This window comes from Lissotriton vulgaris, chromosome 6, assembly GCF_964263255.1.
Source record: "Lissotriton vulgaris chromosome 6, aLisVul1.2, whole genome shotgun sequence".
Classification (NCBI taxonomy): domain Eukaryota; kingdom Metazoa; phylum Chordata; class Amphibia; order Caudata; family Salamandridae; genus Lissotriton; species Lissotriton vulgaris.
Window position 1 is genome coordinate 728,742,290 of NC_141694.1, and position 15,284 is coordinate 728,757,573.

Sequence of the window (15,284 nt, forward strand, 5' to 3'; positions counted from 1 at the left end):
GAAAAAAAAAAATCACAATTCAATGTAGGTTAGCAGGAAATAAATATTTAATGAACTTGCTGAGACAAAGCAGAAATTAGGGTACAACTTCTGAGTATTAAGGCAAGATTAAAAACCATAAAAAAGTGATACTAATGCCTCAGTCTGCTATCTGGCGGAATAGATGTTCAGCAAAAGTGGGTTTCTGGACAGAGCGGAAGGACAGCCACCCACTTTGCTATGGTTGCGATGCATTAGCCCGAACTGACTAGGCGGTCTATCACTTTCAGATTGCAATTAGTCAAAGCTAAACATGATGATGAAATACTGTGAAACTCTTGTTGAGTAAGATCTGTACCGCACTATATTGTCCAACTGAGCAGCCATCGGTCATCTGTTGACCTGGTCAGGTGGTAGCCTTTATCTTTCTGACAGCAAGGTGGCACTGCCATGGAGATGCTGCCTTGGTAATGCAGAGATGACAATGAAACCAGAATCTCTCAGGAATGTAAGATGTTTACACACAACAGGACCTGGGTTTGCGGTATCCAGCCACTATTGTTTAAATGAATGTGTCACATCCAGATTATGCCCATAATTGTCAGAGTAATAAAGCAAATTCAACAATAAGTACAATCCGAGAGGTAAGGTGCTCTGAAAAGTCAATCATTGCGCAAAAAAGAAAAAAAGGCTAGCGGTGCCATCACGGAGAAGAAAAAACATTGCACAAAAAACGCTTTGATGGATTCCAGCAATCTGATGCTATCAACGATGCAAGTCATGAATGGACGGAAGATGTGCCAAAGCGCTCTAAACTCCTTTATTGGGGAATAGAAACTCTATGCACATCTTACATATTCAGCACTACCACTCTTTCTGCAGCACAGAGCTCATAAGGAGAAGTGATTCAGTGTCTAAATAATCTACCTGTACGTCGAAAAAAAACATTTGCCATTAAAAAAATTGTAAAAGTACAGAATGGACAGCAAAATAAATAGTTCAGCGTTTTGATTAGCATCCACGGGTGCCTGCCATGTTTTTAATCATCCAGAAGCGGCATATCACTGTCCAGGGGGCTGTGCTCCAGTTTGCATAGGTAAAACAAGGTGGCCTCACTGGCTTCCTCTTCCGTCAGGGGCTCCAGACGCACAAGTTTACTCTGCTTTGGTTGAGTGTCCGCGATGGGCTCTGGCACGGCATCCGTGCCAAGCTCCAAGAGCTCGCTGAGGAAAGGATGCTTGGTGTATTGTACAATCTGTTTCTCTGCAAAAGACAACATTTATTAATTCTTTTAGACAATGGATGTAGTTTTATCTAGCTTCATCACAGCAATCAAGCTACATTATCAAGTTGTCTTCTCACACTTCTAATAGCAAGTGGATATAGAAGCAATATTTACTGACCTCATTTGTGGTTATCTAAGCTTTAGTTCACGTAAAGAAGGTTCTCCCACCTAGATCATACAATCAGATCCCCAAACTGTCTTCGTGGCACTTCTGTTGTATTTAGTCTTTCTTCTCTGCCCTGAATGATCTGACAAGGTCACATATTGCATCAGTGATATCTACAGGGATCTGGCATAACACATTTTATGATGACAACTCAAATGAGACATATCTGTAATAAAGGCTCCCATACTATGAGTTATTAGACAGGTCTAAGATGATTTCCAAAATGGGCCTTCAATGTGACAGATAAAGTAAACATTAATAGAGCAAGGAATGTTATTTTGCCAGTAAAGGATATCAACATAAATTGCATAATAATAAAATATTAAAAAGGTGCAGAAGAAAAATGAATATCAAATGGTACAGAGTGTTAGGAGACTTGTGACAAATGAAGTATTAGGGTGCTGGTGACCCAAATATATGCTGTAGAATATATGTGGGAATGAGATGGGATATGTTTTACAAAGGAGACTTGTCATTGGGCTCAAATGTTTAAACACGTTAATCAAATTAGTAACTGGTTTATAACCTTGCAGACTCAACAACGGTCCCTCATAACAACATACTACATGCCACAGCACGTTTTACCCAGGGCCTGAATGAATATTATCATATCACCCTCGTACTGATGGAACTTCATTGGCTCCCTTGCCAGTCTGCACCATCCTCAAACCCAGATGCATCATTTACAAAAGTCATCAAGACCAGCATCTTCCCTTATCTTGCAGACAAGTTTACCATTTCTGGTGGTCTAGGCACACCAGTAGACAGGACACCATCAGACTACAGACTCAAAGAGCAAAGGAAAACAAGACATCAGTCCTTTTCCATCCATGCAGGCAGGATCTGGAGCCTACCAGTATCCATTGGGACCGATTCAAAGCTGGTCCAATTTAGTAAAGAGTTGAAGACTCTCCTCTTTAAAGAGCACTACATCACAATTTTTTAACCATCCACAAGCCAGCTTTCTCTCCTCTTACTCGTTGACTTTGTGCTTATCTTAAAGGGTTCTAGGGTGGGTAGCGCGCTGATCCTCTACAGCGCTCTGTGGCCTTTTGGTTAAGTTTGTGCTTTAGAAATACCATATAAATACATACATATTTATTATCAGTATATTCAAGCATTGCCCACTTTATCAGTAACTTCACAGCAACAGCGAACGAACAATGGGTACACCATCAGAGGTTTTGCCCTAGAAAAAGATAAGTTGCAGTGTACCACAGCTGAACTGTATGGTTGATGATTAACTTGCCCAAAAACATAGAACTTGATAGTGTGATCTAAAATCCAAACTATCAGACCGCGCCGTCAACATCTAGTCCTGTAAGGTACATTTGATAACATCGGTTTAAGATCTAACGGAGCAAAATGTTTACGAAAGCCTTTCAGAAGATTCTTCTGAAATGCTTCTACTATTAAAAAATATGTTAGAATGTTCCCCTCAAGATAGCAAGCAATTACAGTAATTATTCATTCATGTTAATTGAATTAACACCATAAATGTAATTGTTCCACAGCGTGGTGATCAACTGTTTAATACAAACATGCAGTCTCACAAAAGAGCAAAGGTGCAAGCATTTAAATGTTAATTAATACAATAAAGACAGACAGAAAATTACTAATGCTCCTCTATACATACCTGACTTTTTGGGGGAGTTCTCTGTATTTTGGGCCACAGTCTGGCCTTCTTTACTTTTCGAGGATTCTATGCCCTTGCCTTCTGTCTAATATGGAAAATAAATTAACATTGTAAGGGACTAGTGAGCATGTAACAAATCATACCACAGACAAACGTGATCAATTTCTTTGCTTTCCAGTCACAACAAAGCACACCACAGACAAACTTCATCAATTTCTTTGCTTTCCAGTCACAACAAAGCATACCAGAGACAAACTTGATAAATTTCTTTGCATTCCAGTCTTGTGTTTGCATTTGCTTAGTTACTTCTTGGCAATGATTAGCAAGTCAATAACAAAATGTTTACTTAACAGTAGGCGTAGTTTCGGAGCTTGAAGAATTTTCGGGATTCACATGATGTGCATTATTTTGCCATCTAGTGTCTTGTTAGTCTTTTCTCCCTCTTCTTTACCTCTGGGTGTCTGTAGCCATTTTGTGCCTTGAATGATGTAGGACCTGTGCCCTGGAAGCTCTTGTGAGTGGTCGCCATCTTCAGATTTTTTGTTCTCCTTTTGATTATTCCTTCAGTTCAGTCCTGTTAGGCTTACTTTTTCTTTTGGGTATTGTAGTTTCTTTCTAGCTTTGTCTCACCTTATTTCCTGGGGGGTGGAGGATCGTATGTAAATCCAAAATATTCTTTACGTTGCAATAACCATTTCATTTTGCAGCATGATTTATTTTCTGGATTAATATGCTGTGCAGTGATTTTGCAGCAATGTCAGAGGTCACTTCTGGAAGGTCGTGTTAAAATGAGGTTGAGCTTGTGAATAGATGCTTTAGTACATTGTCCCACTTGTGTCTTCCTGTTTATTTGAATATCCAAGCAATAGCATTTTGTGAAGGGGTGGACTTATGACCATGTGGCTGCCATACATATGCCGTTTAAGGGCACATTTGCTAAAAAGGCTAGAGTGGCTCCATTCTTTGTGGAGTATGCTTTGAGTCTTGCCTCCAGGTGCATGTCTGCCTTTATGTAGCATAATTGGATTGCTTTTACTATCCATCTTGCCATGGTGCCTTTCGTTACTAGTAAGCACCCGCACAGACTTGCAAAAGATATAAAAACCTGGCTTCCCCTTCTGACCTCCCTTGTCCTTTCTAGGTAGAATATCACATCTCTGTGCACGTCTAGTGTATGTAGGGTCCTCTTGGTTAGTTTTTTTGATTGTTGGAAGAAACCCGGCAATTGGATAGCTTGGTTCACATGGAGTTGTGATATGGTCTTTGGGAGAAAATGTGAGTTGGTCCTTGTGCATTTGTGAGGTTCTTCGGTGGTTAGGGCCTGCAGCTCGCTCACCCTGCGCAGTGATGTAATTGCGATAAGGCGGTCTTTAAGATCAGGAACCGCAGTTCGGCCTCATGCAGCAGTTCAAATAGTACTTTCAAAAGCTGCGTTAGTACCAGGGTGAGGTTTCCCATTAGCGTCAGGCCAATCTGGGTAGAGCTATTCTTTCTTGCTCCTTCCACAAATAGTTTCATAATGGACGTTGCGGAGCAGCTCCTTTCTATCTGGTCTTGTATGTAGGTTACTATAGCTGCTAATTTACTTTTAATGAGAAGTGTTTCATGTTGTTGTCTAGCAGATGGGTAAGGTATCTGACCACTGTGGTGTCTTCAGTTCGGCTGAGGAGCTGTCCCTTGTTTCTGCATCACAGCCATTTTGCTATGTAGCATTTTCTTGTGCTCAGCCTTCTTTCATCCTTTAGGATTTCTATTGAACACTTTGGAAGATTTGGGTGTCCAATATCTATGTCCTCATGGGCTAGACTCAGACTGTTTACTTTCGGGTGCTGGGCCTTGCCTCTCTGCAAGGAGAGGTGGTCATGCTTTCCTTTTTACATTTCTCCGTGCCATCTCCACCAGGCCCGAGAATCAGGTTTGTCTTAACCATTGTAGGGCAATTAGTATCTGTGTCATTTGAGACGCTTTGCACTTGTTTATCACTAAAGGTATGAGGGGAATGGGTGAAAAAGCGTAAACCAATTTCCCTGACCAGTCTATTGGCAGGACACTCCCCTGTGAGAGACGGAGTGTGTGGCTGGATGTGAAGTCTCTGCATTTTGCTGTGACGGGTTGATCTTTGGTGTTCCTCACTGCCAGAACACGTCTTGGAACACTATGTCTTTTAGTTGCCATTCGTATGATATGGATGCTTGCCTGCTTAGTATGTCTGCTGTTCTATTTGCTACGCTAGGCAGGTGTATTGTTATCAAGTCTATTCTTCTCTGGATGGACCATCTCCAGATCTCTTGTGCTAGTTTTGAAAGCGCATGTGATCTTGTCTCTCCTTGTTTATTTAGATAGAATATTGTGGTTGCGTTATCCTTCTGAATTTCCACTGTCGTCTTCTTCACCCGTGTCTGAAAAGCCTTTAGGGCCAGGAGGACTGTCTTTAGTTACAGGACACTGATATCCTGGATCACTTCTTCCACTGTCTATAATCCTAGGACTCTTCATTCTCCCATGTGCGCTCCCCAGCCCATGTGGGATGTGTCTGTGGTGATGGTCACAATTGGGGTTGGTTGTGTGAAAGGTCTGCCCACTGTCTACATTACACCATGTCATCTCTTCCTGTACTCTTTTTACAACCACTAGATCTTCCTAATTCCTTGTCACCTGGGACCATTGGTTCTGGATCCACTCCAACAGTGGTCTCGTGTAGCCTTGCATATGGGATCAATGGACTGCACAAGCCCATCCTGTTCCCCACAATACTCACTATCACAGACTGACCCTTGTGGTAGCGGCGAGCCTGAGATCTGAGAGCCTGAATCCTCTGAAGGGTGGGGAAGGCTCTCGCCACCACCATGTTGATTCTCGCTCCAAGGAAAATCTTTTCTCTTTATGGATTTTGGGAGGTTTTCTGAAGGGTGATTTTAAAACCTAGTCTATGGAGCGTGTCCATGACTATCCTGCTGTCCTCTTTGAAATGCATGTCCAAGCTTGCTTTGATTAACCAGTTGTCTAGGTACAGGTAGACGTATATCATTTTCTGTCTTAGGTGGGCCGCCACTGCAGACAGGCATTTTCTTAATACCCTGGGTGCTGACTTGATCTAGAACAGAAGCACCTTGAATTGTTAGTTTGTCTTGTCAACTACGTAATTGTAGACATTTCTTCGGTTTGCAGTTAATGGGAATGTGTAGGTAAGCATCTTTTAGGTCTATGGTTGCCATATAGTTCTTTTCCCACAGCTGCGGGAAGACCTTTTGCTGTGTGGTCATTCTGAACTTTTGCATCTTTATCAACTGGTTTAGGAAGCCATGGTCAGCATTGGTCTTAGCAACTTGCCCAATTTTGGGACAAGGAAGTATGCCGATTAGTTTCTTTGAATGATTTCTGCTTTGGGCACTTTCTCTATTGCCCTTTCTAGCAGTAGTTCTGCACTTTGTTGTGCAGTCAGAGCCTTTCCTCCTCCCGATGTAGTCTTTGCTTTGGTTTGACCAGAGGAGGCATCTTTACCAGATTTATGTAGTAGCAATGTTGGATGATATTAAGGATCCATTTGTCTGTCATGACCCTCCCCCACTCCTGGACGAAGGCCTTTATCCTGCCACCCATTGGTCTTATGTGGCTAAGCAGCTGGTAAGCGGTGCCACCTGTTGGAGGAGCTGGCTCCTCTGGAAGGATGTCCCCTTCCTATGGCCCTACCTGAAAGGGCTGGCATTATTGCATCAAGAACTGCCATGGTTGCAGCACTCCTTGGTATACAACTGGCTGCTGAAAAGAGGACTGTTGTGTTTTGCCTTGAAGGCCTTCCCGACCTGCGGGCCTTCTCACTGTTGTTGTTACCCTCTTTGGTTGACCACAGAACTGCAATGCCCCTGTGGCTTTTGCGTGTCACTATCTTTTTTAGCTGCTGTAGCGTGTTGTCTACAATGGGTCCAAACAGGCACACCCCAGACAAAGGTGTGGTAAGGATGTTCGCCAGAACCTCAAGTCTGGACACTCGTAGCAGGCATGTCACCTCATACATTTTCCTGTTATCAGTTTGTCTACTGTCTGTGTCAGCTGCGCCTAAAGCGGACTTCAAGCATGTGTTGGCTATTGCTTTGCCTTTCTTTTCTAGTGGGGCTCCCCTCTCTAGGTACTGTTCTGAGGGGTGTTTCGGGAGCTCTCTGACCTCTTCCCAGTGGTTGCGGGTATAGCGGCTGATGAGCATGCTCAAGTTTGCGATCCTCTATAGTGTCGCTGCTCCCCTTTCTACTCTTCATCCTACCATTTCCATTCTCTTACTTTCCTACTCTGGCAGCGGTCCTGTGGATATTGGGACATTTGCCCCCTTTCTTGCTGTGGCCACAATGATGGAGTCCGCCTACTGCATTGCCCTGATGTAGACAGGGTCCATTGAGGAGTGATTATATTTCTTTTCAATTCTTGGTGTTCTGGCCTTGCAAGATGCTGGCTCTCTAAAGTCTTTTCTGCCTTGATCAAGGATGCTTGGCATCATGCAGAGGGATTGGCTATTGCTCTGGGATGATAGGAGTGTTTCTAGCAGGAAACAAGCCTGAGTCCTTTCTTCTAGTTGTACCACGTAATTCTCTGATGCTCTATTCACTATGGCATTGTACATCGTGATGTTTGAGGCCCTGCCACGGTTTATCATCACTTTAGGTGTCTTGGAAGATCCTCCTTAAGGAGGTGAGCTCTATGTGCTCAGGAGGGAAGGCAGTTCTGATACTGCTGGACCTATCTGCAGCTTTCAATACTGTGCCCCATGACCTTCTTTTGGGTAGACTTCAGGGATGTGGTATAGGGGGCACGGTGCTCCAGTGGTTTACATCTTATCTGGAATATCATCAGCAAACAGTCTGGTCTCCCCCTTTTTCGGCCCCTATTCAGCCACTCAATGTAGGTGTTCCAGAGGGATCTATTTTGAGCCCCACTCTGTTTAATGTGTTTATGGCCCCTTGGCGCCGTTGGCAGAATAATACGGCGCCAAAATCATATCATACGCCGATGATACACAACTGTTGTTCACGTGCGGTAAGGACGAGGCCCTGAATGGGAACGAGATAAACATCTGCCTGTCAGCAGTGTTTGAGTGGTTTAAACAGAATCAACTATTGTGCAATTCTGAGAAATCAGAAATTATCTTCTTTGGTCACAATCCAGGGGAAGAGTGGCGTGAATGATGGCCACAGAACATGTCCCCTCCTGCTACCTCAGCCACTACTGTTAAGAATCTTGGGGTAAAATTGGATGGATATGCCTATGAAATCACAGGTTCAGACTGTGGCTGGTATATGTTTTGGCCTACTGAAAATGCTGAGAAACTTCCACCCAGTACTCCCAGTTTCCCACAGGAAAACAGTAGCACAAGCACTGATTTTGTCCCACCTTGATTATGTAAACGTTCTTTATGTCGGCCTTCCTGACTATCTTTTCGGCCGCCTACAGGTGGTACAAAACGCCGCTGCTAGAGCCATACTTATGGTGGACCTCAGGACACACATAACTTCTCAACTGAAGTCCTTGCATTGGTTCTCAGTACGAAAGAGGACACATTTCAAGGACTTGGTGCTGGCTTATAAGGCCTTCCATAATATTGGGGCCTTTTATTTGAGAAACAGGTGCCAGCACTATGTTCCATCTAGAAGTCTGAGGTCTTCAAATCAGCTACTCTTGCAGATCCCAAGGTTCTCCAGCTCTCGTCTGGGTGGGTGGTCTTTCCAGGTGGTAGCTTCTCGGCTCTGGAATAACTTGCCTACAGCCTTGCATCAGGCGCAGGACCTCCTCAGCTTTAGACGCTGATTAAAAACTTGGCTTTTTGCACAATAGGTCAGCGGCCTAGGGGCTGCCTGCTCTGTCACTGGTTTCTCCTTTCCTAGCGCCGGGACACTCCAGGGAGTAGCCGTGCGCTTTATAAGTACCCAGTAACATTAACATTACTCCCCGCTCTTTTCTCGTGGTGGTTTCGAGGGGATTCTAAATTCTGTCATCAAAGCCTCTAAATACTTCTTTTTCAGCAGGATTGCAGCCATTTCATCCTCAAGCCTTCTGTTATATCTTTCGAGTTTGAGAGCTCACTCTTAGACATCAAGAGGTTTCAGCGCCCTTTTCTTCAGGTAGGGCCCTTCCATCAAGCCTTCCTTGACCCTCTCCTCTCGATCACCTTTCGTCGCTGAATGTTTCTTCGAGGGGCGTCCACCACTGGTGTCTATCTTTCGGGACCTGCAGCGTTCTTTATGTCATAACTTCCTTTCAGTCATCAAGTGTGTTCTCGCCATAGCAGTCTTGTGAGTCTTCGAGCCAGAAGAATTCAGCTTGGCCCCAGAATATTTCCTGGTGTTTTTCTGGGTTTCCCATCCCTTGGGTTTCTTTGTTGTTAGTTTTGCCTCATCTTCGCCGACCTCTTCTACTTCGACGTTGGAGTCTTCTGCCTGAAACACTTCTTTCTTCTTGACATTGTCCTCCTCCTCAACAGGTCTCAGGTCTCTCAGCGACTGGCTCCCCTTCCTGAAAAGCTTGGTAGGAATTCACGCCTCTACCGCTCTCTTGCTCTCAGGATTTGTAATCAAAACTCAGTGCATGCTTCACAGCTCTATGTGTAGTGTTCCTCTGGCAGGCAGAGGTTGCAGACCTCGTGGTTGTCCTTTTAAGCAAACTTTCTGTGCCACTGCGGGCACTCACGTGAACCGGTTCCCCTCTTCAGTGTTCACGGGCACGTTTTCTGTGATATTTTCCTGTCTTTCCTTTGACGATCTGACGTATTATCCTCAGTTATTTCTTCAGCCCCTGCACAGCTTTAGCTATTGCTTTCAGACTCAATGACAGAAAAAAGAATCTGAAGATGGCGACCATGCACAGGGGCTTGCAGGGCTTTACGTTTTGCACCATAGGAGAAAGGACATTGCACCAAATGGCAACAGACAACGCCCTGAGTGTAAAAAAAAAAAAAAAGGAGGACTACTTTATGTAGGGTAACATATAAAAAGTGGCACCAGAGTAATAGAAAGGATCCTAAAGCAGCAGGCTTTATTCCTTACTACCTCATATTCTGAACAGTTAGATGCACTATTTTCAAGGTCTTACTCCTCAATAGAATAATACACATTGGAAGAAGAAAAGGTAAATAGTTACATGGGGAACAAACAGAGAAAACCAGGCTTGCTAAAACTGATCCCATGTAGAACCACATGCATCACCCAAAAGAAAATCAACCGCAAGTCTCACAAGTAAAATCCATACAAAGGAAATATAAGTTTTGGCCATTTTAGAAGCAACACCATTTTTGGGTACAAAATACTGAAGAAAAGGAATCACAATTCAGATGATCCACACAAGTGCAACTTGAGAAAATGAGCAACAGTGGTATATTTTATACATGAACTGGTTTTTACCATGCCCTTTTGTCAATAACATGCCCTTTTTAGGGCGAGCCTGGGCAGCGCATGCGCTGCTCTGTGAGCCATGCTGTACTGGAGTATGGAATAAAAGCCTCACCCACTCTCCACACATATTTGTCCTTTGCTTGTGTCATTATCCTTTCTTAAATACTGGCTTCTGATTTGTTAATAGGCTTGTTAGTTCCTCCTTCGTACCGCCTTGTCTTCATTCGTAACCTCCCATGAAGACTGACCCTTTTATTCAGTTATAACATATTCGTCTTTTTGATCTTTAAGCACTATTTTCTTTAAACAGTTTCTCCTACTGCAGGTACAACATGCTTTTCTGCAACATTCAGTGAGCCATGCGTGCTTTCACTTTCTAAGCAGCCCGGGACAATGGCGGTGGCGGTCGATCATTTATAATACAAATGGCTTCATTATGCACTACTAGTACTGATGCACTGTAGGTCCTAGATTTATTCTGATAATTCTGATAAAGCAAAACTGTTACTAGGAGCCATATCTGTGTTATGTATTGAAATCAAATCGAGAAACCCAGAGGCGTTTAAACTTTAATAAAGCAACTTGGGAACTGTCTGTACTATCTGCTGCATTAAGCGTATTGTTTACTAATGTTCATTAACCTTTTATCTTCTTTCTCTCTCAATGTCTTATTTAGTGTCTACATTTGAGTGTTTTTTTTCATTGTATATCCTGATCAATAAAAAGAAAATAAATAAAAAAATATCATATAAATCCCACAATTTCACATTATTAATACATAACACAGATAATTTCCTAATTGTTTACGAGGGTGTGTTTTCTGGGAACCGTAGAGGGGATGGCTATCTTAACTGTTATCGCCACTTAGCGGCCATTGCATGAATCATTTTCAAAACATATATATCAATCCCAGTACAATTTAAATTACAGATGTTAGTGAGGCAATGCCAACTCCGTCAGTCCGAAGCAGAGGCACATGGGAAATGTGTCAAGTCCCCTAAAATGAGTCTCACTTGAGTGGCCGAGATTTCTTAATATTTCACGCAAACCCCAACCTGGTATCCTTACTTCCTCCTGCAGCAACCCCAGCTCCCATGTTAAAAGCAATAATATTAAACAAGCATATGCAATGCAATAGATCTTGCAATTACACAAGTTTGAGCTATTGGCATTGTAAATGAAAATGCCTTTTATTTATGTTTTGGAAATATAAATAAAAAGCCAATAGCTTAAACTCTTGCTAATGCAAGATATATTGCATTCCAAATGCTTGTTGCAATGTGTTACACCATACAGTCTATTTTAAGCTGTGATGTTACTTTGTGATTCTATGGATGAAATAGTTGCATTTCAGATATTATATGCTTCATTATAAGTATATATTTCTGGTTTGCATTTCATAGTTCAAGTTTTTGGACAACACCTTAAAGAAATCATTGATACAATTTTGATGGTCTTCGTTTGATGTCATTCTGGTCCACTTCTGGATTAGACCACAAAATACTATAAAGACCAATTGCTATGATCGTGATGCAGTGAGATTCCATTTAAATTTCTTGTAATACAGGGTGACGCATACACAGTATTTGGAATTTGTCTTGCACCCTACACCTACCAACAATGTACTTTTGCGAGTTTGCGGCTTAAAGATTAATTTGAAAAACGTACACCAGTAAACAGTAGGTGATTTGGTTTTTACACCAACCATATTAGCACTATTTAGATTAGTATTATCACCATGGTGAACCATTTTTATTTAAATAAACCAAAATGGTACTATCTATTGTCAACAAAAACACATACCTTTGTACTATTTATGAAATCTGCTGGATTCATCTGCACACTGCTAGTAAAAAGCTGAAAAGAAAAGTACAAGGTTAAAATAAAAATGGAACAGATTGTTGACTAATCATATCATGCAAGCTATAGAACGACAATCAAAAAAATTTGTTTAACAAATACAAACATATGCCTTATCCAAAGGACATAACACTTTTTATAGTTTTACATCATTTCATTCACAACTTACAATATAAGGGCTATGCAGTTAATAAAGTAATTGCTTAAACAGAGGATGATATCTAACCAAAAACTGCATAAGTCACAGAACAGACAACACTAATGGCATCAAATCAATGACGTTCTGGACTGCCAGATGAAAGAAGTTTGAAACTGTGAATGCTACACTACAGGTGGCATTCTGTTTAGTTAGTCTCACTCACCCAACCTATATGTGGCTGGAAAACATCATCTAATAATAGGAAGGATCGACGGAGAAGGTACATCAAGTGTGGATGCACACAGCAATTACAATTTTTAAACAAATTCACGGATGGAAAACTGCACTGCGTTTCATGTTTACAGTCTCCTTGGCACTTGGAGATTTAGAGAAAATTTCAGTGAAGTGCCTAAAACGTGGTCCCTGGGTTTAAAAGTAAACAATTTTGTGTCAGTGGTCAACAATTATTCCCTGAGGACAACCTCCATCTACAAGGGGCACAGCTACAGAAAGCAGCCAAGTTATCAGGCAATCGAAGCCATGTAAGGTGTATCTGAATTTCCACAGAAGCTATGTTCACAAGTTAGTTCTATTTTTATTTAGTAGAGATTTGTTAAGAAGAAAAGAAAATGTGAAGAAATCGCACAGCCATAGATATTAGCATAGATCAATATGTGGTTAAATTAGCTATATATGCCTTGGTTTCATAAAGATGCTATGTAGACTAAAGTTCACCAGAAAGCAGAAACACAAGGTTCAGCAAGTTTCTGTTAAATGGAAAATATGTTTCTAGAGCCTTGAAGAGATTGCAACCAGAGCACACAAGCATGTATTTCATCGTTAATACAGACGTGACTAGAAAATGTTGGTCACTTTAGTCTAAAACATACAGAGTCAGATAAGAAGTTCTGGGAACAGAGCAAAAATACACTTAAACACTCAGGAAGGGGAAGTTAATGTTTCATTAAAGCTTTGTTAGAACTATGATAAAGAGAATGTAGAGAAAATGTTGCGAGTTTAAAGGACAAAGGTGGTGTGATGTTTTATTTAAAGAACATTATTAACTTCTGAACCTGTCCTGACTTGTTATTGACTTTTGAGATAATTGTAATGTCAGCAGTATTTCAGCTATATAAACAGCTACCTGAGAAATTGAGATCAGTTTTTCAGCTCTGTGGAGGTGACTGGTCTCCCAGCCGTAATAAGTAAACTTACTTTTGCCTTGCCAATAGAGGTATTTTCTCTTTTTAGTTCAGTTTTACCCCCATCATTTGGAGAGCCAGCCAGGAGTTATGATTGGTCTCGACCAACTGCTGTCACAGGAACACCACCTATATCCCGCTACATAGAATGCTGCACATTTATGGCAAGGTAGGCAGACACCATGTTAACCGAACGTTTCGCCTATTCATGGGGGACAGGTAGGACACAGAGATTGGTATCTTTAATGTGAGGACAGCAAGGACTCTGGTCCATGTTTGTGTATATGACGTGTTTCTTTGACAATGGGAAACGTGGATGACATGTAAATGGCTTATCGCATGCAAGATTGTGTATGAACATCGCACAATATTGGGTGAAGGGCTAAGGAGTCAGTAGAGAGTTTTTCCCAATACAAAGTTGGACCTCTCACTAGCCACCGTCCGCGCATCTGAAGAACCACCACCGGTGGGAGATCCTTCACCCACCTCGCCGCCAAGACATGGAACACCCTCCCACTGAGCCTATGACAGACCCAAAACCTGCTGACATTCAGGAGGATACTCAAGACCTGGCTGTTCGATCAATAGCGCCCCCCCCCCAGCGCCTTGAGACCCTTGCGGGTATGTAGTGCGCTTTACAAATGATTGATTGATTGAAAGTTGGAGGTGGTCAAGTGTGGTTATTTCGAAGTTGGGAGTCTAATATGTGTTCCAATATGTTGACATAGAGGGACGGCTGAAAGGTTGATGTTGCTAAACCTTACCTCCAGTAAGAAATGAAAACTCAAATCACTATCCCAGACCTAATGTCTGTAAGTCACTCCATGGCCTATGAGGCGCATGGTTTAAGGGTTATCCTCTCTGGTCTTGAGGGTGGAGGGAAGTGACCAATGGCTACCAACTTAGAATGTAGTTTAGAGTAGAAAAAACTGCAACTGATTTTCTAAATAAGTTAAAGGTGTTTATATTGAAGAAAATATATATGTTGGTGATGAATGTGTATTTGAACATGTAAATAGAAATGTGACCACAGAGTAATGTTGTTTTATAATGTTATCATGCAGTGTGTAACTAAGAAACAGACTGACCAATTTCTTATATTGTGAGTGTAGGACGCTGTCTTTGTATCTACTATACCAAAGTAAGGATTAGTCTAGTGGATCCCCAAGGGTAGGCACAATTAAGTGCTGCAGTCCATAGTGGCCGTCCCTGGTCACAGTGTCCTTGGTATCTATGGTACCTTTACAAGGGGCTTACATGTGGCCTGAAAGTTGTCAATAGGGTTTTGCAACATCACAGTTTAGGGAAAGAACATAGGCCCTGGGTATCTAGTTGGCATAAACCCAGTGCATACTTAAAGTATATCAACACTAGGCAAAAAGTGGGGGGCAACCATAGAAAAAGGCCCACTTTTCTACAGTGTGGGATAGTGTAAAACTTCACAAAAGGAAGTTTTAAATAGGTAAAACATTAAGTGAATAGATAAAACGCTTACAAAATAATTATTATACAAACTTGCTAGATATACGGAGACTATGGCAACTACCCTAGAACATGTGGAAAAGACCTTTCCTGTTTATCAGGAAAGGTTTCAGAAATATTGTAAAGAGTCGTTTAAGGCTACCCAAAAATATATACATTCCT

At 41.9% G+C, this 15,284-nt stretch overlaps 1 protein-coding gene across 2 annotated transcripts in view; it reads right to left on the reverse strand.

Annotated features, from left to right (window-relative positions):
- Positions 1 to 29: 29 nt before the first annotated feature.
- HSF2 (heat shock transcription factor 2) overlaps positions 30 to 15,284 on the reverse strand; it is a 313,721-nt gene continuing 298,466 nt past the window's right edge. The window contains exons 11-14 of one of the 2 annotated variants that reach the window (XR_015296626.1): positions 12,243 to 12,296; positions 3,067 to 3,151; positions 1,383 to 1,512; positions 30 to 1,242 (exon numbers count right to left, since the gene is read on the reverse strand). Coding sequence is in view for 1 of the 2 variants with exons in the window: in XM_086926719.1 (XP_086782845.1) it covers positions 1,019 to 1,242; positions 3,067 to 3,151; positions 12,243 to 12,296 (363 nt within the window). In the remaining variant the exon portion in view is untranslated. The remainder of the gene's footprint in view (positions 1,243 to 1,382; positions 1,513 to 3,066; positions 3,152 to 12,242; positions 12,297 to 15,284) is intronic. The other variant, XM_086926719.1, reaches the window with a different exon arrangement.